Below are 25,126 nucleotides of genomic sequence, written 5' to 3' on the forward strand. Positions count from 1 at the left end.
ATCTAACGATATTCTTCTACCAATTTAATTTATCAGCCCTAATTCTCTAGGTAGAATTATGGTGAAAATTCCTCTTTTGTCACCAACATTTAATTCAAACCTTTCTCTACCACCACAAATTTGTTTCTTTTAATTAAATACAAATATCCATTTTTTGAATATGCTTAAAATTCCTCTTTTTACATTTAAATGATTGAATTCCAAATGTCATGGGAATTTCTCTTTTATCACAAAACAAATTAATCTAAAATTCCTCTTTAAATTTAATAAAATATCCATTATTTTAATTATGCCAAGAAATTTTACCATTTAAATGATTGAATTCAAAATCTGTCCTTTTTCTTCCTCCACTTCCTCTGATGCTCAATTGCGGCATAGATCTGTCCTTTTTCTTCCTCCACTTTCTCAGCTATAGTGACAGCTTTAGCTGCTGCAGTCTGAGGTGGAACTCTTGGTTTCCCCAATTCTAGGAGGGAGTTCGGAGACTGCTTTGCATGGAGGCTGCAGGCTGAGCTAGCACTCTTCTAGGATTGCCCTGATTTTGACGTGGGGACCTTGATTGGACTAATACGAAGGAATCTGTCTCTAAACTCTCGGACCTTGGCTTCCTTGGCCCATAGAAGGAGATGGGCAATCCTTGAGTTGGTGCCCAAACCCCTGACATCCGAAGCACCTGTTCTCACTTCGAAGCTCTTCCCTCTCTGCATTCTTGAAAGAGCCAGAGTTCCTATGAGAAAGAACTTCGAGGGAAAGGTCTTCATTCTTGAAACTTCCTGACTCTAGATTCTGGTTTGGACCTTGGTGTCTCTTTGGAGGCGGAAGGTTGGAAGAACTTCTCGGTGTCTGGAATCTCTTTAAGGATGAGGGAGTTGGCTTTGGCGGGACTTTAACCGATGAAGGCTTTGGCAAAGTCCTTCGCCATTCTTACAGCTTCTGCCATCATGGAAACTAGCTTGGCATTCTTGACCAAGGTGTCTAAAGGTTTGTTCATTCCCTGAATGAACCTAAACATAAGTTGCTCTTTGTCTAGCGGTGGTGAGTACTTGAGGAGAAGAGGAAATGCCTGGTGATATTCTTCAATAGTTTTACTTCCCTGGTTTAGCTCTAAGAATTCATTCATCTTGGTTTCTAAAAATCCAGGGGGACAAAATCTCTTCCTTAGATAGGCTTTGAGATCATTCCAGGACTGGGTATTCCTATCCAGATGGTTGGTCTCGCAATGCTTTCTCCATGCCACCTTGGTTGCTAGGAGAGAGAGAGATATACATAAAAAGCATTCAAAATAAGCATAAAGTATCTTGACTCTCTGACACAATAAACATTGCCGCACATGATCAAGTACATCCTTTTTGAGTCCCAGCCAGACGAAGCTTTTCTTCACAGACATATAGGTTTTTATAAACCCTGGATGTCCAGCTATTAGGCTATCATGGGCTTCTCTCAAAATTCTTCCCTTTATTCCCTCATCATTGGGAATGCATAGCCGATTATTATAATACATCCATCCTTCATCCAATTTGTACCCAAGAACTCGACTCATTTCCTGAGGAGGCTTGCTTTCCTACATCAAAAGTGTAGCAATAGGGGCAAAGAATTTGTCCTGCATGATTTTCTCCTTTGCTTCACTGATCAATGGATTTGACACCATTGTAATTGCAAAGCAAGGAGGCTTTTTTGCTGAGCGCATCTGCCACATTTCCTTTCCCCGGCCGATACTTAATTTCAAAATCGAATTCTTGCAGGGTCTGCATCCATCTCCTTTGACCCACGTTGAGATCTTTTTTGGTGAAGATCCACTTCGATGATCTGTCACATCAAGGTGAACCTCTGCCCCAAAAGATAATGTCTCCACAACTTCAGAGCATAAACTACTGAGAGTAACTCCAAGTCATGAACGACATGATTTCTCTCATGTGTTCTGAGTTTTTTGGATTCATAGGCCACTACATGACCTTCTTGCAGCATAAGAGCACCGCCTAAGGCAAATCCACTGGCATCCATAACTACCTTAAAAGGTTTGGTAAAATCTGGCAATTTTAAGGACAGGGTTGGTTACTAAGATTGTCTTCGGGATGTCCTGCTCCTTGATTCTGATCTCGTAGTACTTGGATTTGAGATCTATCTTTGTGAACATTTGGGTCCCACTTAACCGATCCAAAAGTTCATCAATCCTAGGGATAGGATACTTCTTTTTAATTGTTAATTGATTCAATCCTCTGTAGTCAATATAGAGTCTTAACGTTCCATCTTTCTTCTTTTGAAAGAGAACGGGCGCACCGCAAGGTGAGACACTGGGTCTGATGAATCCCTGCTCTAACAGTTATCTTAATTGTTCCTTAAGTTCTATGGCTTCACAGACTGGCATTTTGTATGCACGCTGGGCTACTGGCTGAGCTCCGAGGGTTAACTCGATCTCATGATCTACTTCGCGAGTCGGAGGCATCTGTGCCAGCTCTTCAGGGAACACATCTGCATACTCAACCACTCTGGTTCTTTAGCCTTGCATTTTATGTCTATCAAATTCATCCTAACGACATAAATAGCTTGCCTCTTTTTGAGCCCTTTTAATAATTTAGAAGCCTTGACTAATTGCAGTACTGGGGATCCAAAAATTCTAGTTCCTTGAACTTTATTCCCATGCAAGTCAAGGAAAGAGATGGTTCCATTGTGACAATGAATGTCAACTTGATTCTTATGGAGCCAATCCATTCCAAGGATTCCATCATAGACTCCCAAAGGGTAGGACTCGGAACTGGCACTCTGTTACGTTCCCATCTAGACTAAACTGAATAAGGTCTGTCTCAAGGTGTGTGAAAAGAATCTTTCCACTGGCCAATTCCACTTGCATAGGTTTCCCTAATTTTTTATTTAGGACTATTTTACGCAGGCATCCTCGGGAAATAAAAGCATGACTACTACCTGAATCAATCAAAAGCTTGAATTCCTTACTTTGGTACTCTGCTGGAGTCTAGAGGACTAAAAGTTGAGGAGATTATTCCCGTGATGCTCAATTGCGGCATAGATCTATTCTTTTTCTTCCTCCACTTCCTCAGCTATAGTGACAGCTCTAGCTGCTGCAGTCTGAGGTGGAACTCTCTCTCTTTGGTTTCTCCAATTATAGGAGGGAGTTCGGAGACTGCTTTGCATGGAGGCTACAGGTTGAGCTGGCACTCTTCTAGGGTTGCCCTGATTTTGGCACGGGGACCCTGATTGGACTAATACGGAGGAATCTGTCTCTGAACTCTGGGACCCTGGCTTCCTTGGTCCATAGAAGGAGATGGGCAATCCTTGAGCTGCTGGTGCCCAAACCCCTGACACCTGTTTTCACTTCGAAGCTCTTCCCTCTGCATTCTTGAAAGAGCCAGAGTTCCTGAGAAAAAACTTCGAGGGAAAGGTCTTCTTTCATTCCTGAAACTTCCTCTCTCCAGATTCTAGGACCTTGGTGTCTCTTTGGAGGCGGAAGCTTGGAAGAACTTCTCGGTGTCTGGAATCTCTTTAAGGATGAGGGAGTTGGCTTTGATGGCGGGACTTTAACCGATGAAGGCTTTGGCAAAGTCCTTCGCCATTCTTACAGCTTCTGCCATCATGGAAACTAGCTTGGCATTCTTGACCAAGGTGTCTAAAGGTTTGTTCATTCCCTGAATGAACCTCGACATAAGTTGCTCTTTGTCTAGCGGTGGTGAGTACAGGAGAAGAGGAAATGCCTGGTGATATTCTTCAATAGTTTTGCTTCCCTGGTTTAGCTCTAAGAATTCATTCATCTTGGTTTCTAAAAATCCAGGGGGACAAAATCTCTTCCTTAGATAGGCTTTGAGATCATTCCAGGACTGGGTATTCCTATCCAGATGGTTGGTGTCGCAATGGTTTCTCCATGCCACCCTGGTTGTTTCCACAATTTTCAGCCTAGCGAGAGCCACTTTGCTCCTCTCGTTGTATCCGGTGACATCAAAATATTCCTCCATGGCTTCAACCCACTTCTCTACAGCCTCGCCCAAGTTCTCCCCTTCACCTTTTGAAGGGTCCTGGATGAGTTCTATGAAGAGCCTTGTGAACGTCGGGGTCAAGCTCTTCCTCATCAGTGAGAGGATTTGGCTGTCGGCCACGGTTTCCTCGCCTCATAATTCGGCCAAAAATGATACATTATTAAATTTTTATTTTGATTTCGTCAATGAGATCCTAAGACTTAAGAGGTTCGAAAAATAATTTCTTAAACAAGATAAAAGATCTTGTTGGAGATCTATGACATATGTCCGAGTAACAGATTTTGCTTCATCATTCGTCATATAATAAACAATCACTTATACAACAGGGAATTTTTCCACAAAACATTTCTTTATTTATATAAAGGTTGTAATATGTACATAGAGCGTCTCAGCTCCAGAAAGTCAAATCTCCTCGAGAGACACATAAGACGGCGATACTGGGCTACAGACATGCCTCGATACAAGCGTTCCCTTACTGCCAAAAGGGAGCTACTATCTTCTCCTTTGGAATAAAGCGGCTAAGAAGTCTGTAGATATGGCAGGAAAGTGTGAAATCTTGAGGCATAGGGTATTATAAAATAACACCATGTATCACTTTTAGCCTCATCATAATCATGGCCAATGAGATATTCTACGTCAGCATCGTGCGCTGGTCACAAAAGAGGCATGGACATACTGCCCTGCAAACCACTTGTGTTGCTATCTCTCCGCTGGATCAGGGAAATATAAATCCTCGGAATGGCCTGCGAGTCGTCGTTCGAGTTATAGAGGAAGAGATGAGATGCTCAAAGGCGAAAGCAGTCATATCTTGTGACTGGGTAAGGTCGGGAACACCAGATAATGTGGAACTTCCATCTATAAGACCCAATTTCTTGATTAAAAATCTTCATTAATGAAGCTTAAGGAATGAAAATACAATACATAAATGCTCTTTCTGAGTTTTTATTTATAAATTTCTTATAATAATTCATTTTTCCTTTATTAAACACCATATTGGGGAATATGAGAATTTCCCACAAGTTTGGGACACGTGGTCAAAAGTTTGGATTAACCATAACTTGAACACCACTAATCCAAAATGAGCGCTTTATAGCTCTTTAGATTCCATTTTTCAAGCGCTTTCCAACGATAGGTCATATGATAGGGTTTTGAGACTTATCCATGTCCCCTTTTTTAAGTATTCAAAAATGGGAATTGGGAAATTCCCAAATTCACTAATATGGTGTTATTAGTTCTCAACAAAGCTCTGATACCAGCTGTTGTGAGACCCGCGCTCCCTCCTCCGCGATGCCCCCTCCGAGGGCGCTGACGGCAGAAGCAACGTGAGCCTCTCACGCAGGGCAGGGATCCACACTCGGGGCCTCGCCCCACAGATATCCGGACAAGAGACTAGCCCGACGGTTCCTCCGAAATCGAACCCGAAAAAAACTTCCCTCGCCCGGATTGAATTGATCTAACAAGAGAATTGATCCAACGAGTCAAAGTCTTAACTATCAAAACTGATCCGATCGGACCCGAAAGTCACATAGTCAGATCAAGGAAGAGACTTCAACTTGGTCCGTAGAATCACCGCTTTTTTCCTCCTTTAACGAGGCACAACCGCTCATTCCCTCCCACAGAACAAGGGTCTTCCTAGGACTTAATCTAACTAACGTAACTAATCGTAACTTGTTTGTATCGCAAGAATCCCCCGATCGAGCCTACCCCAACTGGCCTATGGGTTAGCCAACCGCTCTATTGGTGGGATTCCTTTATAAAAATTTTGGTTATGTTTTGCTCGGGTACCGAGGAAAAGAGTTCCCAGGCACCCTAGCCAGTGCTTCAAGTGAAATTTAAGGTAGGCATAACACGTACACACCGAAATTGCCATTATAACAGATTTGGCTGTCTTTAAAACAATCTTTCAATGAAAATCATAGTATTACTGATCATAATCCTCTAAACTTTTGAGTCCATTGTTTTACAAAATATATCATCCGGACTCTTCGTTGAAGACTAGCTGGTCAACCACCAATGAGATCCAATATCAAAATTCAGTTCACAAAAGTCATTCTTTTCAGTTCATCCGAATCTTCCTCGACATACGCATGGGTGTCCTAGCAACCGCGAGCCCGTGCATCACTTGGTAAGAACCCTCTAGGATCCTACTTAGGCGTCCTAGCACTTTACTCAGGGACCGCTTCGTCGGTCCTCGCCCATCGTATCGGAAGCGCACCATTTTAACCATACTGAGGCTGGTCAAGACCTCAGCACGCTTTGCCGGCGCGACGAGCGACAACTCCCCGCTAGCAGCTGTTGCAAAATGAGTCTCTCCTTAGTTAAAAACATACCAAATGCTTCCTCCAACATTCTGGCGTAAAATAGTCCTTTAAAAGAAAACAAAGGTTCTATGCAAGTAGAATTCTCGGTTAGAGATTGGTTCCACAAAACCCTCTTTCCTTTATCCATATTTTCATAATGAGAATCATTGATCTCTCATCAAGGTAATCTACCCATCATTTGACTGAATTTTCAACTAGATCCTTGGTGATTTCGATCAAGGAAAAACTAACACCATATTAGTGAATTTGGAAAATTCCCAATTCCCATTTTTGAATACTTAAAAAGGAGACATGGATAACATGTTTGTAAGTTTCTCAAAACCCTATCATATGACCTATCGTTGGAAACCGCTTGAAAAATGGAATCTAAAGAGCTATAAAGCGCTCATTTTGGATCAGTGGTGTTCAAGTTATAGTTAATCCAAACTTTTGACCACGTGTCCCAAACTTGTGGGAAATTCCCATATTCCCCAATATGGCGTTAACTATGCTAATTCAACAGTAGTCTATTCCTTATATTAAGAACTGGAATTGGTCAACGAGGTTTTTGCTTGATTCAGATTAAGAGATGGACAAGTTGTTTACTGGCCGTCCCTCTCATAGTCGTGGTCTAACCAAAATCATTCGATTTATTTCTAACTTTGATTCCAAGGATTTTCTTCAGATAAACATCTACTGAACTTCTAACCATAAAGAAAATTCCAACTTTATGAATTTCATTCTGACCATAATATATTAAGAAATGGTTTTATAAGAGAATATCAGATTTTTATGAAAATGCTCTTCTTCCATTTAATCTAATTTTGGGTAAATATCAATTTGGTGATTTATCCACACAGCATATTTAACGATATTCTTCTATCAATTTAATTTATCAACCCTAATTCTTTAGGTGGAATTATGGTGGTGAAAATTCCTTTTTTGTCACCAACATTTAATTCAAATCTTTCTCTACTTAAATACTACAAAAATTCTTCTTTTAATTAAATACAAATATCCATTTTTTTTGAATATACTTAAAATTCCTATTTTTACATTTAAATGATTGAATTTGAAATATCATGGGAATTCCTCTTTTATCATAAAACAAATTAATCTAAAATTCCTCTTTAAATTAAATAAAATATCCATTATTTTAATTATACCGAGAATTTCACTTTTACCATTTAAATGATTGAATTCCAAATGTCATGGGAGTTTCTCTTTTATCATTTAAAATTTCTCATGCATAAAATAAATTTATCTAAAATTCCTCTTAAAATTAAATAAAAATATCCATTATTTTAATATACCAATATTTCTCTTTTTGCATTTAATTACATGGATCTTCATTATCATGGGAATTCCTCTTTTTTCATAAAAATAAAGATACCAAAAATTTCTCTTTTCTTTAATTAATTTTTTATGCATAAATACTAAAAATTAGTTTCTCATGAATATGATGAAAATCATTCTTTTAGCATAGGATGTCCCATCCTAAAGTACGGTAGGAAGTCCTTTTTTAGCATTATGCATAAAAATAAGATATGTATTAATTTCTAAATATTTTACCATAGCTTCGCTGCTATTACATATAATTTTTAAAATTTCTAGAAAAGAATAAGACTTTGTAAAACAATTATGATAGAAGAACTATCCTTAAACTTAAATCCAAATTATGGAATTAAATCATAAATTTACCATAATTTTATTAACATAAAAGCATAGAAATACTATTTTCTTAACGTCTAGCTTAACAAGCTTAGAGTTTGGTTTTGAATTAAGAATTTGTCAATGAGAAGCATTCTTTTTCTAAAGAATTAGCCATGGGAATGACTATTCTTTTGGGAGAGAGACAGATATACATAAAAAGCATTCAAAATAAGCATAAAGATTATCTTTTTTGTGATTAATCATTAAAGTTCTTAGAGAAAGCTTGATTTGCATTAAAAACAACTAATTAGAAACTTCTCAAGCTTGAGAGGGGTTGAGAAGTGAAATCATTTGAGAATATTAACAAAAACCATGAAATTTCTTCTTACCTCTAGGTTTGGCTTGCTTCTTTATCTAGAAGTGAAGCCCCCAACCAATCAATTGGTTTAGTGAGTTGAGAAGAAAGCTCCAAGAGTTTTTGAAGAGAGAGAGAAGCTCCAATCTCTCCAAAAGTAGAGGATTTTTAAGGGATAATAGAAAATATGATTATTTTAATGTAATAATGGCATGGTATACCTCACAGATGAGAATACAAAAGAATGAGGGTCTATGTATAGGTGAGGGAGGCCACTATCTGAGTTAAACTAGGTTCTAGAATTTTCCAGCTTTAGTTTGACTGAATTTGGACAAGATTTGGACTAGTTTGGCTTCCATTTTAATCCAGTTTGATGCAGGAGAGAGGGGAGATAAAAATATCACAATTTTTTTGAATTAAAAATCTTCCCACACATGTGAAGGAGGTGCCTACCTCAAAGGTCCCCCTCTCCTTACCAAGGTGTCAAAAATTCATCATTCCTCCAAAATATCTTATTTTTTTAGTAATATCTCTTAATTTTTAACTAATAAACCTTGTACTCAATCAACTCTTCATCTTATGTTAGCATTTACTAATTTTTTGGGTATTTTCTTTTATTCCTTGGATTTATCTCATCCCAACACTTGGATTAATCCTATTGGCCCAAAGGAACCTTAATTGGACCGTAATCCAAAATTTTTTGAATATCTTGACCCTTAGGCTAAGGTCACTTATATCATTTTTAATTGATTCCTAATGCACCTTGGAGAATTTATTTTGAACTTCTGTTTCATGGAAATATATTTTTGATATTAGGATAATTTTTATATCCAAAAATATCTCAATATTGAATTACCTCTCTCTAGGCAAAAACAAGGAAAAACAATATTTTCTTGTATTTAGAAATAGGGAATGATTACAAGGGATTGAGGTAAAAGCTTATTCATTATTCAAGCTGAGGAGAAATCTTACAGTTAGCCCTAAGAGTCTTTATCTGCAAGCCAGACTCTTTCTCCACCATCACATGCCACTCCTTGAACTGAGAAAAAGCTTGGTCCTTTTGTGAAAGAAAATAAACCCAAGAGAATTTGCTACAATCATCTACAAGAAGCATGAAGTACAAAGAACCTCCCAAGGATGGCGTCTGCATAGATCCACACAAGTCAGTGTGTACCAACTCCAAAGGTTTCGAAGCCCGCCTAGAAGCGTGCTTCGGAAAAGAGTCCTTGTGCTACTTATCACGAATGCAAGAACTACAACGTCCCTCCTTGCTGGCAACATCTGGCAAGCCAACCACCATGTGGTCTCAGAAAGCTCATCGTTCGTAGCGCATCCACATTCAAGTGGCCAAACCGAAAGTGCCACAAATCACCAATCTGGGAACCTATCAAAGAGGAGAGTGCTGAGAGTTTGTATATACCATTCTCCACTCCACCTTCCCAAACAACCTAGCCAGTCTCGTAGTCCCATAGAGCAACAAAATGCTCCTCAAACTCCACTCGGAAGCCAGTCTTACACACCTCATGCACTAACAACAGATGAAATCCAAGTGCAGGGACGTAAAGCACACGAGAGGAATGCTTCCCCAATTTGCCCCATCGGGAATGATCTCCATCCGGCCCTCACTGTGAATCGGTATGGTAGAATTGTTGCCAATGAAAATGTGACCTGACTACCGTTTCAGATCCTAAAAGAAGTCACGGGAAGGAGTCATGTGCCTGGAAGCACCACTATGAAGAATCCATTCCCGAGTATCCTTGGCGGTGAAGCCAGTTGCCTCCTCGCTCGAAGAAGATGAAGCATCGATGCTGCCAAACATCTCCAAGTGCACAAAGGCTGGAGTCTTCGCAGCTTAAGAATCAACACTCTTCCTAGTCTGCTTGGGGGGACACTTCCTCTCCCCAATAGTGGCCTTTCTCGCCCCACAATCATTATAGGTCCTCTTAGCCTTCATTTTCTGTCGGTCTGAATTGGGCTTCTTCTCAGAAGACTTCTCCGATGAAGACCTCCCTTTTTCCTTGTTGTTGTTGTTATGGCCTTTAGACCGTTGGCTAGTCAAGGCCTCAGAACCTCTGCCCTGTGGAGGGTTCATGAATCACTCTTCCTCTTGGTCCAAGACCATGGGCACAAGCTCCTCCCATGTGATGGTGTTGAGCCTACCACCACTGGTGATCAAAGAGGAGTAAAAATGCTGAGTACTAAGAGGGTAAGTGTGACAACAACGTTATGGCCATATCCTCTGACGATATCTCTTTCTTGGCCTAGAGAACCTCCTACTAAAGAGCCTGCAACTTGTTGATGTGCTCTCGCATCGTCGACGACTTTGTAGGATTCATCACACACATCTTAACTTCCAAGGAGATCCTCTTCATGGGTGATACCCTGTTGTAGAGAGAAGCCAAATGCTGCCAAATCCCTTTGGCCAGTGTCATATGCTTTATGTGATTGATCACCTGTGGTGTGCAATTGAGGAAGATGAAAGAATGGACTCGGGCATTAACATGATCCCATAACTGTGTATGTGCCTCCCATTCCTTCTTCCGAATAGAGGGTAATTCCCCATCTTCCAACTTTGGCTGTGGAACCCCAACAACAATGAAATCATCCAAGTCATAGGACTCCAAAACAGATTCCATCATTACCTCTACCATATGCCGTAGTTGTTCCCATCCAACGTTGGTCGACCGGGAACGTGGGGAGTGTCAAGATCTTCACATGCTTCTCAGCCATCTCAAGCAAATCTGCCATCTCAAGGGTTCACAAGGTCTTGTTTATGAAGGGAGCAAGGGTGGGAAAAAAGAAGAAGAAGAGGCTGCAAATAGAATGCAAGGTGGCTGTCCAACAGTGATGGCCGCTTTCTACCTGATCTTCAAGTCCAGTACAGCTCAAACAGTATCCAATCAGCACCTCAATCTCAACAAACCCTCGACGTCCCACTGTCTCCAAGCTTCAAGCCACCTGGGGCTCTGATACCATATCAGAATGCACAGCGAAAATGAAGACAACTATTGTAGAGAGCAATACATAGATGAAAGACAGAGAGAAGCTTGTGTAACTCTACTATATACACCAATAAATCCCAAAATACTACAATAAAGGAGTGTGGGGCAAAGGGGCCATTTTATATGGCCCCTGGCTACTGTTCAGCCCCAGCAAGTCAGCCGACATAGCTGCCTTGGTAGCCCACGACCTGTATATACCCAGTCCGCCAGCAAAAAGATAGTCGCCTAGCACTGTAGTATAGTCGAGCAGCACCAGATTAGATGGGGAGCACAAACACAGTTAGCCAGGCATCTGGGGGAAGCCGATAGGCCACACACAGCTTGAGAAAAAATAGGAAAGAATACGGAGAGTGAGGAAAAATGGGAAGACACTACATTCATGCGGGCACACCCACAACAGAGGCCTTGACATAGTGTACAGATAGGAGATGAATGCTAACAATTATATGGGTGTTGGATAGCAAATCGAGGACACATTGTTCTCGGGTTGCAGCGAGTTCATAATTAATAGTTCATAGTACATATGTCTCGGCACATACATGTGGTTGTGGGTGGGGTCTGACGACCTACCTACCATATGGGGTAAGTCGGTCGCCGGACTCCATAAGCAAGATATCCTCCATCCATAGTCTATCCATATCGCCATCAAAGCTTCTTACCCTGAGCACACGAGTGGGCGAACACCATTACTTTTTTGTAATCAAGTTTTTGCGTAATGGATAAAATGTTGATCTTATGCCTAGCCTATTGCGCTTACGAGCAACCTTGGTGGAAGCATCAAACTGCTTGATTTTGGCAGAAGAACCATGTTGCAAGTGATAAGGTATTTTGAACTTTAAAACTATCAACCCACCTCCAGGGGGGCTGAGGAGGCTAGAGAAGAGCTCGGTGATACTGTCTACATATCTGGCATTGGAGTTGGCTCAAAGTTGGTAGGTTCAGTATCCAACACCACTCAACACAATAAGATAATTAAAGGCTGAGGAGGCTAGAGAAGAGCTCGGTGATACTGTTTGCATATCTGACATTGGAGTTGGCTCAGAGTTGGTAGGTTCAGTATCCAACACCACTCAAAACAATAAGATAATTAAATCAAAGGTTATTTCTCTTTTTGACGAGCATTTCTTTTTACTTTTAAAAAAAAGTGGGAGGGAAATAATGTCGTTTTTGCTATCCCTCCCCCCTTTATAACTAAAAAATTATTACACACACTCTCTCTTCCCCTATCTCTTCCATACACTCTCTCCCTATCTCCCTCCCTCCCTCTCTCTCTCCCCCTCCTGCTCTCCCACTCTCCTCCTTCCTTACACTCTCTCCCTCCCTGCCTCCCTCTCTCTCTCCCACTCTCCTCCTTCCTTACACTCTCTCCCTCCTGCTCTCCCACTCTCCTCCTTCCTTACACTCCCTCCCTCCCTCCCTCCCTCTCTCTCTCTCTCTCTCTCTCTCTCTCTTCCTTCTCTTCTCCCCCTCTCTCTCTCTCCCCTCCCTCTTGCTCCCCTCCCCCCCCCTCTCTCTCTCTCTCTCTCTCTCTCTCTCTCTCTCTCTCTCTCTCTCTCTCTCTCTCTCTCTCTCTCTCTCTCTCTCTCTCTCTCTCTCTCTCTCTGAGTCATGTAATATTGTTTACTCTCCACTTCTTTCTACAATTCAGTGCTGTGTATTGTGTTGATCCAGCTTCCTCCTATGATGTATTCTTACAAATGGGTCACCAGCCCTTTGGAGCACACAAAGATGAATGGAGCGCTCTCACCGTCTCATAGCAATGTTCCTTGAGAACACCAAGCATGGTAGGGAACAAGGAAGAGAAACACCCCCTCCATGAGCACCCACTAGTCACATGACATAGCCTAGGGCCTTATCAATGATCTCAACAACCATGTACTTATGCCCATCAACCGTGAAGCCTCCTATTTTGATTCGATCCATTCTATGATCATCTCCACTAGTCGCACCAATCCAACCAACCCAATACTGCTTTTTAAATCTAATCCTTCCGAGATTATGGCTTCAAATATCATCAATCCTAATCCCAATCAACACAAATAATTAATCAAAATAAAAAAATCTTAAAATTCCTTTAGCCACTAAAAGAAACCATGTTTATTATGTAACAAGCTGACCCTTGTGTTCTATGCTACAAATTTTGTACTCTATTTGTGGCTCCAACTTTAGCAACAATGATGGTGTGTAGACATGTCAAACATTTCCCAAGTATCTTTCCATCTTTTCAAATTTGGAAATCAAGGATCCTACCCAACCAATGGTGGGTCAAGGATCATTTACTAATAAAGCATACATAATATACCATTCAAGCAATATACATTTAATACACATTGCAAAGAGCTCTAACACATGTATATCCTTCAAATAATTTAAAGAAATGGTCATACAACATGGGCTCTACTCGTATAAGTTAAACATTGTATTTGCTACTACAATACAAAACCATGTTAATATAAATATAAACCAAGGGTTATATAGGGGAAAACTTTATCAAAAGTATGGAATAATTGAGTCATTCACATTATAAAGTCTTGTATATATACACTCAAAAATATATATATATACACACTAAAAAAGAAAGATATATAAACACTAAAAAAATAGTGTTTCAAAGTCTCAGATATACCGAGAGAGAGAGAGAGAGATAGATAGATAGATAGATAGATAGAGAGAGAGAGAGAGAGAGAGAGAGAGAGAGAGAGAGAGAGAGAGAGAGAGAGAGAGAGAGAGAGAGAGGTATAATGCATTTTGTATATACTTAAAAAAGTCTTGTATACACTCAAAAAAGCGATGTATATAGATATCTCTCTTTTGGTACAATTCATTTTTGGCCATTTACATTAGATTTTCTATTTTAAAATGTATGTGTAAAGATGAACAGCTAACAATCAAATAATATGTATATTTCATTGAGGAGGGATTTACAATGTGGTTGTGACTTGAACCATTTGGTCTCCTACTAGTAGGAATAAGACATCTGAAGCATAGTAAATTAAGCACTTTTTATAAGAGAACAATTTAAATGAAAATGTGATTATAGTCTAGTTTACAAACTGATCTTGATTCATGTAAATCTAATGTTCAAGAACACACACCCACAAGTTTAAGCACAAGCCGTGGTATTCACATGCATATCTAATAGAATAGTATGTTTGTACCTAAGGAGAATATGCATTCAACATAAAAATGAACACATCTTGCTATGATGTTTCAACAAGATAAAACTTTCAAGGTTGCAAGTATTCAAGACACAACATGTGAGATTCCTTTAGGGAAAAAAGGTTATGTGTGCATTTTTGATTGGCTCATTTCTATCAAAAGTTATCCTCAATCTTTACAAGTATTAAAGTCTTATTTACTCATAAAATTTCAAATTCCATGGTTCTCTAAAAAGATATTGTTTAATTATAAGACGTGATAATACATTTAAAATGCTATGTATTCTCATTTCACAAAAAATGTTTATCGTGCCTTATGTCAAGGTTGTGGTTGCCTTTTTAAATCGAGACAAAAAGGGGAAACTTAAAGGTGTTAGTATTATTTATATACATAATTTGGGAAGAAGATTACACACACACACACACACACACACACACGCACGCACACACGCATGCACACACACACATACATAAATAAATATGTGTGTATGTATGTATATACACATACATATTTATTATATATGTATATGTATATATATACACATACATAAATAAATATGTGTGTATGTATGTATATACACATACATAAATAAATATGTATATACATACATATTTATTATATATGTATATCTATATATATCTATATGTACACACACACACACGTGTGTGTGTGTGTGTGTGTGTGTGTGTGTGCGTGAGAGAGAGAGATAGAGAGAGAGAGAGAGAGAGAGAGAGAGAGAGAGAGAGAGAGAGAGAGAGAGAGATGCTTTTTGTTAAAAGACATTTGTTTTAAAAAGAAAAAAATAAGAAAGTGGTATTTTTAAATTTTCAAAAAGCACTAATTGTAATATGCTTATTGAGAAATGGTAAAGCTACTCTAGGCTATCAATAATGGTCATATAAACATTGATATCCTAAAGTATCAAGAAATGAAAATGTTCACACCAGTTGTCATTTGAGGAAATAGAAAGGTTTACTATGCTTATTGAGAAATGGTAAAGCTACTCTAGGCTATCAATAATTGTTATATAAACATTGATATCCTCAAGTATCAAGAAAAGAAAATGTTCACACTAGTTGTCATTTGAGCAAATAGAAAGGTTTACTATGAAAGACTATGAAAGAACCAAGATAATCTTTGAGGAAAGTATGCATTTGGAAAGACGATTATGTAGAGTCTATTTAATCCATTGCACCAATACATGGATGTGATGCTTAAAATCTACTTCATAATATTTACATATTCTAGACTTTGTTTTTTAATTAGGCAACTAAAGACCACTCTCCAAGAGGATAATAAGGATGCAATCACTTTCAAATAAAGATTTTCAAGAAAACGAACTCATAGAAATTAGTGTGCCCTTACATCTATTAGATACGATGAAGAATTATGCACTCAATATGAAAACACAAGTAACACATTTTGGCTCATGGAAAAATTTATCACTCCTTTCTCTCCCTTGTTCCCACATTGAGAGAGGAAGGAATTACATGTAAATTATGTACTTGGACTTTTAGCATCATAGGCATAAGAAATGATTGACACATATGTATTTGAAACTCATGTGGGTAGCTCCTTAATCCACATCAGCATTGAATGAGGGTGGTGGGTGAAACTTAATTCATGCTTTGGGCTCTTTTTGAATTGCAAACGTGCATGGATTGACGTATTTATGATTTACATGATCATATTTGGTTACTGTAACAATGACTTTTAGCACGCATGCATGTTACAACTCCAAGTGGGGTGTATGTGGATAAGATTGAGAGCAAGTGGCTTCATTGGGAAATGAGTGATACTTGATGGCCCATCAAAATCATATTTACTTCTCCTTGAAAATATTAATGTTTTCATCGTAGGTGTACAACCTTCAACTTCTTTAAGTGTAGGAAAATGAGAAATGCTTCTTAAAATTTTAATGAATGTTAATACTAAAATCTAGCAATCTAAAATTTTCAACTGTAAAAGTTACATGCAATTTTGAAGATGGAAACTACATTAAACTTGGAATTTTATTTTGGCACCAAAATCTACGAAAAGATGTACAAGAAATGTTAATAAATCATTACATAATGGGATAAAAATAGATTAAGTGTGGTAATTAAATGGAAGTTTCAAAATCCTATTCATGGATAGTAATTTTGAAAGCATATCTAGAAAATTGCAACTTAAATTCTCACAAGGTATTCCACAAAATCCTCATAGTTTTAAAGGCCATAATTTTGAACATTCTGGAAATTCAGAAATGAATATTTATACATGGAAATACACCCATCCTAAATTATGAATGGACACTCGTTGGCTATAGGGCTATAGTGAAGGGGCTTAGAGTAATGTATAAAAGTGCAGACATAAAGATAAGGCATTTACAAATTACAAGGGACAAGCCATGTGAGAGAGAGAGGAGATGGCATAAATTGATGGATGCTAAAGCATTGTCGAGTGGGTGAACTTTTGGATGTCACTTTGTGGACTGTAGCCTTTGAGTGGCTCATGGGGGTGGGGAGAGAGAGAGAGAGAGAGAGAGAGAGAGAGAGAGAGAGAGAGAGAGAGAGAGAGAGTCGAGAGAGAGAGAGCTAATATGTGTGCTAGGTAGGGGAGTGAGGAGATATTGAAAGTAAGCGACCAAAACTAGGAAAGAGATGAGCAAAGAGGGAATTTTATAGTGTAGAAAGTAGGTTCTAGGCTGCATTATTTTGAAAGTAAGGGACCAAAATGAGGGAAGAGATGAGCAAAGAGGGCATTTTACAATGTAGAGAGTAGGTTCTAGGCTGCATTGTTCACAGAAAACTTGCAAAACTCTATACAATTGACATACAATATTTTAAACTTGCGAACTATATATAATTGACCTCCAATGTTTTTTTTTGTCTCAAAACTTTATTTGCTCAATTTTTAAAATTTTGCAAAGAGGGCGTTGTACAATGTAGAGAGTAGGTTCTAGGCTAAAGTGTTGAGAGAGAGAGAGAGAGAGAGAGAGAGAGAGAGAGAGAGAGAGAGAGAGAGAGAGAGAGAGAGCTACAATGTTTTCTTTTTATGCTTCAAACTTCATTTTCTCAATTTTTTAAAATTTGCCAAATTGAAGATATTATAGCTCAAAAATCCACAAATTCAAGAGAAGGGGGGCATAAAATTTTGAAGCTCCAAATTCTTGGTTGTGCTAGAAAGATGTTGTGTGAACACTCTAGAGTCTCATAAAAGGGGGGGAGGGGGGTGGGGTAAAATTACACAATAAACAAATATGTTGAAATAAATAATGAGGGGGGACAGGCAAGGCACGTTAATGGGTCTGTCTTGCCATCATCTAGGGGGGGGGGGGTCCAAGGGCACAGCTGGAGTTTTGGAAGGTGGGTAGTTGTTGTGTGTGAGAATTACTAAGGCCCTCCAAGGGGGGGGGGACCTTAATGTTTTTGGCAAACGTCATCATATGCATGAGATTTCTTTATACCAATGTGTGAAAAAAAGAAGAAGAAGAAGAAAAGGGGATGCTCTCTCATCGTGTCACGCCACAGCACTAGAAAAAGACGCTGTCTCATGGAATCTTCGTTTATTATAAATCTTTTCACCTTACCACACACGATGAACCTTGTACCGCCTTTTTTGGCATTTGGTTTGGTGTCATTTACGTGCATGATAAGATTTATCACCTACCCCTTCGTCTACGCATGCAGCAAATAGCCATCCTCTCTCTCTCTCGCTCGTTGTTGCAGTGGCCAATGACCTCCCATTCCTAAGGTATATGCTGTGCGGTTATAGTTTCGATTTGTAATTATTGTTAATCCTAATCATTTGGCTTTTGAATACCACGTCTCTTTTTTTCTTGGTATGACCTTGTCAAAAATCGTTTTACAGGAAAAAAAAACCTTTTCTTTTTCTTTTACCCGTTTTTTTAAACAATCTTCTTATACTAAAAACATTTGTCATAAATCGATATTTGACGGGTAATCAAGCCCTTTATTTATTTTTTCTCTTGAGCTCACATTGCCATCACCCCCTGATTAAATATTGCCTTTACCATTGCAATGGAGTCACAGACCTCGAAAATTTTAATAGCAAGTTCAATTACATTACTCAAATGGGTAGAAAATTCATTAACTTCACCATTCAAGGAGGCTTAAATAATATAATATCTAACGTTTGCCGGCAGGAAAAATCAATGGTAATTACGATGTAAGACGTCGCAAGGTCCACTGTGCTCGACGTTTGCGTGCATGAGGAATCATTCCCCGGTGCATAGAACCAGGCTCTCTCTCTCTCTCTCTCTCTCTCTCTCACACAGACACACACACACACACACTCACACACAAAAAAATTGTCTCCCCCACCGCCTCATCAGCATCATCAACTCTTTATCTTTGTCTACCTTTCTTCCTTTTCTTCTAGCCCTAGGGTCGTACAGTAGTACCTTTCATCCGCCTTCCTCTTCTTCTTCTACCTTCTTCTGCTTCCTTCTTTCAAAGCTTGTTACAAATCTGACATTGCTTTCCACACCCACACCCACATACACACATATTGACGCACAAAGTCTTCCCCTCGGATCCTCGGGATAGCTGCATCTCCCCCTTACCCGGCCGCGCGCTGCCAATAGTCAAGTAAAAGAAATCCTCTCACCCATCCTCCCATCCTTCATATCTCAGGCTTCTCTGTAAAACCATAACTTAGTTAATGCTTTTGTTAGCATTCACCTTTCCTATCTAATCTCTCTCTTTTTAGCTCCCGCCCTCCCTTAACCCTCTTCACTCGTCCTCTCTTTATTCGTCAGACGTAGTTTAATCTAGCTGCTATGTATCTACCGAGCCCTAAAATTCTCAGCTAATCTTAGCTTAATCTTACTGGCGGAGGAAATCTTCATGAATCGTCTGTTAAACTTCTATTGAGATTTGCTAGCTTTGCAAACCTCACCCTGTGCTTTGCGTTGTTGTATGTAGCTAATAGCTATGCCTTGCACCCTTGCAGCCAGCTATTTCAGGGCCTCTCAATATTCTCATGCCCCTAGGCAGCCATAGCTTTCCCCACACGCACACGCACGCGCGCGCGCGCGCACACACACACACACATACAGCCGACAGATCCCAACCTTTCTTTTCTTCTTTCTTCACTTTTTCCAATCAACCTCAACGTCCCTGGCAGCGTCTGACCCCCTCTCCCCCACCCCTCCTTTTCTCTCCCTACCCTTCATTTCCAAAGTACAATTGGACTTAACCTTTGCGGGTTTTATCATGTAGTAGCAGCTGCAGCCGGCTCAGCTGGCGTGCTGCCGCCATCTCCTCAATAACAAGGCCATTGTTGCCTCCACGTAAGTAGATGCAAACAAGTGGGCAGTTTGGGGTACCTCAGTCTGAGGTACCCCAATACATGGTCAATAATAATAATTACAATAGCAGCAGCAGAGCTGGTACTACCACTACTACTCCGCCCACCAATCCAGCAGCTCATGGCCATATGTTAATCAATCTATCTCACGAGGTTCCGAGTAGCCTTTCATCTCCATCCCGTTCACATGATGTTGCCGCCGCCGCCCAGCCTCCTCCTCCTCCTCCTCCTCATGGCCTCTATCAGGAACAAGCTGCACACCAACACTATCATTTCTTGCAACAGCCACCCACTGAAAATGTTAATCAGAAGATCCAGCAGAAGAAGCCAGCAATCCAAAAACAAGGAATTCATCAACTACAGAAAACCCCCACGATGGTGCCGCCTGCTCCTAATCACACACAAGATAGCCAGCAGCAGCATTCTCTACCTATCCAGCATCAACTTGGCCTTGGCTTGGAATCCAATGAGGGGCCAGCTAACGTTAATAAGCCGTCTTCTGCAATTAACTTCACGAAGGCTCTAGTGAGTGCAGGGAGTGAAGATCAAACATCTGTTGGCGCAGCCCTTGATATTGACCCGGCTGAGGAAGGCGGAGGCGCTGGAACCCGATGGCCTAGGCAGGAAACCCTAGCGCTCTTGAAGATCCGGGCGGACATGGGCGCGTCTTTCCGCGACTCTAGTCTGAAACGCCCACTATGGGAGGAGGTATCCCGGTACTTCCAAAAATTACAGTCCGATTTGACAAAAAATTACTAAATTTTATATTTTCCATTGATTTAAGGATCTTGGAGATTTTGACTCTGTGTTTTGGTCAATCAAGACATGAATAATATTTTTAAAACTGGACTGTTAATTACATGTAGATTAAAATCTGAATTTTCCATGAAATTTTAGGCTACCTTGCTAGAATTCTTAGCAGGTTATCCTTCTGCAAGTCAAGGTTGCTATTTTGCCAACCCCTCCCCTTTAATGATTTACATGCTATTGTGAAAACTTGCTCCCGTGCGGCTTCCTCTCCATCATCCACTTACCTAAAATGGAAATAACCTTCTTATTTACTGTTACTTACGTAATAACGGTGCGCAATGCCACGTATTATCATTAATCCTTCAATTCAGTGCCTCTCACGGATGAAACCCTTTCCTCTTTTTAATCCTTGTTAAACACCAATTAATCTTTTTTTAGTGGAATATAATATGCATTAAATGATTACATTAGATCACTGTCATCATTTACAATACCGCATCAGCACCCCAAGAAGCCCACAGAATGAAGTCCACGAATTGATTATTATTAGTACGCGCACATTCACTTAACGTTGCTCTTTAATTATGTCCTGTTGTAAGCTTCTTCGTTTCTTGAGCGAAGACATGTTGTAAGCTTTTATTTTAATTGCTTTCGCTATTATTGTCATCATCGTTAGCAAATGATGGATCATTGGCCTTGCAATCGTTCCTTTCATGTAGATCTGGCGATTATGTGAAATGGAGATTATGGATTAATGAGTGAATGAAGCTTAGTGTTAATATGATTAAGAGGAGGATTGAGAATTCGGCGTTGGGGTGTTAAGGTGTAATGTTTTACATGGATCTATATGGAAATACTTGACACGTTCTTGGTTTTGAATGTTTCACAGGAAGCTGGGAGAGCTGGGTTACGAGAGGAGCGCCAAGAAATGCAAGGAGAAGTTCGAGAACGTGAACAAGTATTACAAGAGGACCAAAGAGGGGAAAGCCGGAAGGCAGGATGGCAAAAACTACCGCTTTTTCACCCAACTCGAAGCATTGTCTGCAAACACCAACATCAGTGTAACAGCAACCAGTACGCTGATTGGCTGCACTGACACTAATAATAATAATAACAATATCAAACCAGATGTTGCAGCTGATGCCGTGTTTCAAGGGGGTGTTCATAACTTGCAGGCAGCAGGTGATAACAGAACCACTGAAAGCTTCTTGTTGGCAAGTTCAGCTGTTGGTGGGACTGCAGACACCAACTCTAGACCCACCCTTAACAACACGGAGCCTGTTTATAGACCTCTCTTTGCTGAACACAGTAGTGGGCTCAACCTCTCCTCAGAATCATCCTCTGATCGTGATGATGATGATGATGAATATGAAGATCCCAGGCCGCACTCAGATCCAACGCAGCCGACCACGACAGGAGGCAAGAAGAGGAAGAGGAAAAGCTCACGAAGAATGGTGGCCTTCTTTAAGGGCTTGTTGAATAAGGTTATTGACAAGCAAGAGCAGATGCAGCAGAGATTTCTAGAAGCTCTGGAGAGGAGAGACAGTGACAGGATGATAAGAGAGGAGGCTTGGAGGAGGCAGGAGATGGCCAGGATGAGCAGAGAGCATGAGCTGAGGGCACAGGAGAGAAGCTCAGCAGCAACCAGAGACGCCGCCATCGTGGCCTTTCTCCAGAAAGTTACTGGTCACACTGTACAACTTCCTCCATCTGGTGCCGTAGCTGCTCAGCCTGTGCAGTCTGCCCCTCCCCTTCATCATGATACCACAACGCAATCTGAAGATCATGACCCTTTTGATCCAAGCAGCAAAAGATGGCTTAAACCCGAAGTCCTCGCCCTTATCAAACTCCACAGCAGTCTCCACTCCAAGTTCACAGAAGCCAGCCCCAAGGGCCCTCTCTGGGAAGAGATCTCCAATGGCATGGCTAAATTGGGTTATGCCAACAGGAGTGCAAAAAGATGCAAGGAGAAGTGGGAGAACATCAACAAGTACTTCAAGAAAGCTAAAGAGAGCAAGAGGAAGCGCCCGGAGAATGCCAAGACCTGCCCTTACTTCCATGAGCTGGATGCTCTCTACAGAAAGGGAGTGTTGGGAGGCCCTCATATGGTGACCTCTGATGTGGAGCAACTGCCTTACAAGCCAACCATTGATCAGAGTTCGTATCACGATGGCGAGAACCTCATGCAGCAGCCTTCAACGAGCAACACAGAAAGCCATGGTGGTGATGGGCCCGATCATGACTCCGAAATGCTAGCTATCATGCCTTCAGAACAAGGCACTGCATCGGATGCCGCTGCTTTCACAAGCAACATAAATGTGGGTGGTAGCAATAATACTAATATGGTCGCGAGCAATGTCGATACTGGGGGCTGGAGCAAAGGAAATATGAAGCCTTCCATGGATTCTTCTCAAGCAGCTGGGTCTACCTTTCATGGGTTGAATGGGGATAGCAAAGCAAGCAATGCTAGAAGTGGCGGTACACCAGATTTAGGGCTACAGTTGCATCATCAACAATCTTCCATGGATCATCATCAGCAAGAGTATGAGAAGATGATTGCAGGAAAGCAGCAGCAGCAACAAGAGACCACTCCACAAAATTAAATGCAGGTCGGCTCAAAAGAGAGCAGGCCTACTTTTGCACCTTTGCCCAACTCTACCTCTTTCATGGCCAACATGCTGCACAAGTTGAAAACAGCAGCAGCACTGCTGCAGAAAGCAACGCTTCTACCACCACAGCCAATCAAGAATAAAAGTGTCAGTAATAATACCGTCATTATACTCCGGTCTGTAAAATGAATCGGTTATATGTAAGATATGTAACAGCAGCTAGGTTAAGATTAGGTTCTTCTTACACGTTTGTAATTCTAGCAAAGGAACCCCATTTTTTAGTAGCTGTGTTAGGAAGTGCGTGTCTGTTCTATGAATGTCTAGGTCTAAAATTTGGTATTCCCTAGTCTACAGTTGATTATTTAAATTTTTTTCCACAGACGAAGAAGAGCTCCAAGCCTCCATCGATTCTCTATTTACATTGTTTTTATGACCACCTTTTTAAAAAGATAAGCAAAATAGATAAATCATGCCCATCGCCTTTGCCTTATGAGAAGATGCTAAGCATAGTGGTGCGATCGCGAGAGTATGCTTCTGATGCTCCTCCTTTTCAAAGGGATTCGACCGGGAAGGTTCAAAAAGCTCGTTTGTCTCCTCCACGGCCGAATCTTCTTGGCTTGAACTGCCTTTAGTTTGTCCTTTGCAAGTTTGCTTTCAAGGGTTTTCATCAACTTTCTTGAATGTGGACAACACATGGCCTGATGTTGTTACTTGTAAGAGATTCTATTTTTGAGCCCGGACATTTGAGTACTTGACAAGGTTGGACATTCTGTATTTGTAAAAGAAAATGGGGCTTGTGAAATGGGTTGTTCATGTCCGTCCAAGCTAGATGTGTAAACAACCTAAGTTAGCAAGAAGAGCTAGCTTTTTTCCATGATTGTGAGTTCTTTGAAGTGGACTTTGTGATAAGTATAAAGATGCAATTGTAAGGTCATGCTCACATGTGGAGTAGTAAAGCGTGCTCCACGAGCTGCTCCTCGGAGTGTTTTGAGGCCCTCTTGAACAAGACGCATTGGAACATGTTTGCTCTACTATGCTTTGTTTCATGACTATTGTATTGCTAAAAACATGGGGTACACAAGTTTTTTGTTTTTTTAAAATCAGATTGCTCTTATAGGCCAAACTAGGCCCAAGGTGGTGTAGCCTGTTGGTTCTCAAAGAGATAACCTAGGTTTGAAGGTAGGGTAAAGTTTGGTTTAAGCTACATATGCTTTAAAAATTTAAGACAATCTCTCTCTCTGGACATGAATGTTGTCATGTTTACATGATTTGAATTAGGGATTTTTTAAAGGTTTGTTTATAGGCTTTTCCTACTGATTTAGGGCTAACTTTATGATTTTCTTGCAAATTTTCTTACAGATTTAGGGTTAACTTTATGGTTTTCCATTTTTTTCCTCCTTATCTAATCTTAATACAAATAAGAAAAATATTGTTTACATGTTTAGATTAACTCACTTAGCGTCCAAGCTCTTTTGAAGCCCATGTAGATTATCCCATCACTTAAAAATTAATCTCCTAAAAATAGACAGCAACACAATATTATGCACGTAGTCCAAATCAACTCCTCTCTCCCTATAAAAATTGTTGGCTAATTTTTTCATCTTTTCAAAGTTTGTATCTCCCAAACGCAACTTTTAACATCTCTTCAAGAAAACACAATTTTTTCCCTTATGCTTATCTTGTTTTGACCTTTAAACACTACAAGACGAGCATAGCTGCCATATGAAGGGGCCCTGTAAGGATCCCCAATTTTAAGGGATTAAAACAAATTTTATTGAGGCTTAAGGAGACAAAGCTCATAATGACGCCTACTTTTGGGCCTAAAAGTAGGGGATCTCTCTAATTTTCGAACTAGGATTCTCTCTCTAGCTATTAAACCCCCTACTAGGATCAATGATATCTATGCTTTGAATCTTATTTACTCCACTTTAATAGTCGTATTTGAAATTCCCCCCACATTCCGTTTCTTTCAATCTTTACTATTATTCATCACGTTTCCTAC

General features: G+C 40.2%; 1 protein-coding gene across 1 annotated transcript; it reads left to right on the plus strand.

Moving 5' to 3' along the window:
* The first annotated feature begins 18,809 nt into the window (after positions 1–18,809).
* LOC147617428 (trihelix transcription factor GTL1-like) lies at positions 18,810–23,509 on the plus strand. Its single transcript, XM_086775681.1, has 2 exons — positions 18,810–20,481; positions 21,405–23,509. Exons 1-2 carry the CDS (start codon positions 19,757–19,759, stop codon positions 23,116–23,118), a joined length of 2,439 nt encoding a protein of 812 aa, XP_086631807.1. The 5' UTR covers positions 18,810–19,756; the 3' UTR covers positions 23,119–23,509.
* The last annotated feature ends 1,617 nt before the right edge of the window (positions 23,510–25,126 follow it).

This window comes from Cibotium barometz, chromosome 36, assembly GCF_041138505.1.
Source record: "Cibotium barometz isolate CiBa-2024 chromosome 36, ASM4113850v1, whole genome shotgun sequence".
NCBI lineage: Eukaryota > Viridiplantae > Streptophyta > Polypodiopsida > Cyatheales > Cibotiaceae > Cibotium > Cibotium barometz.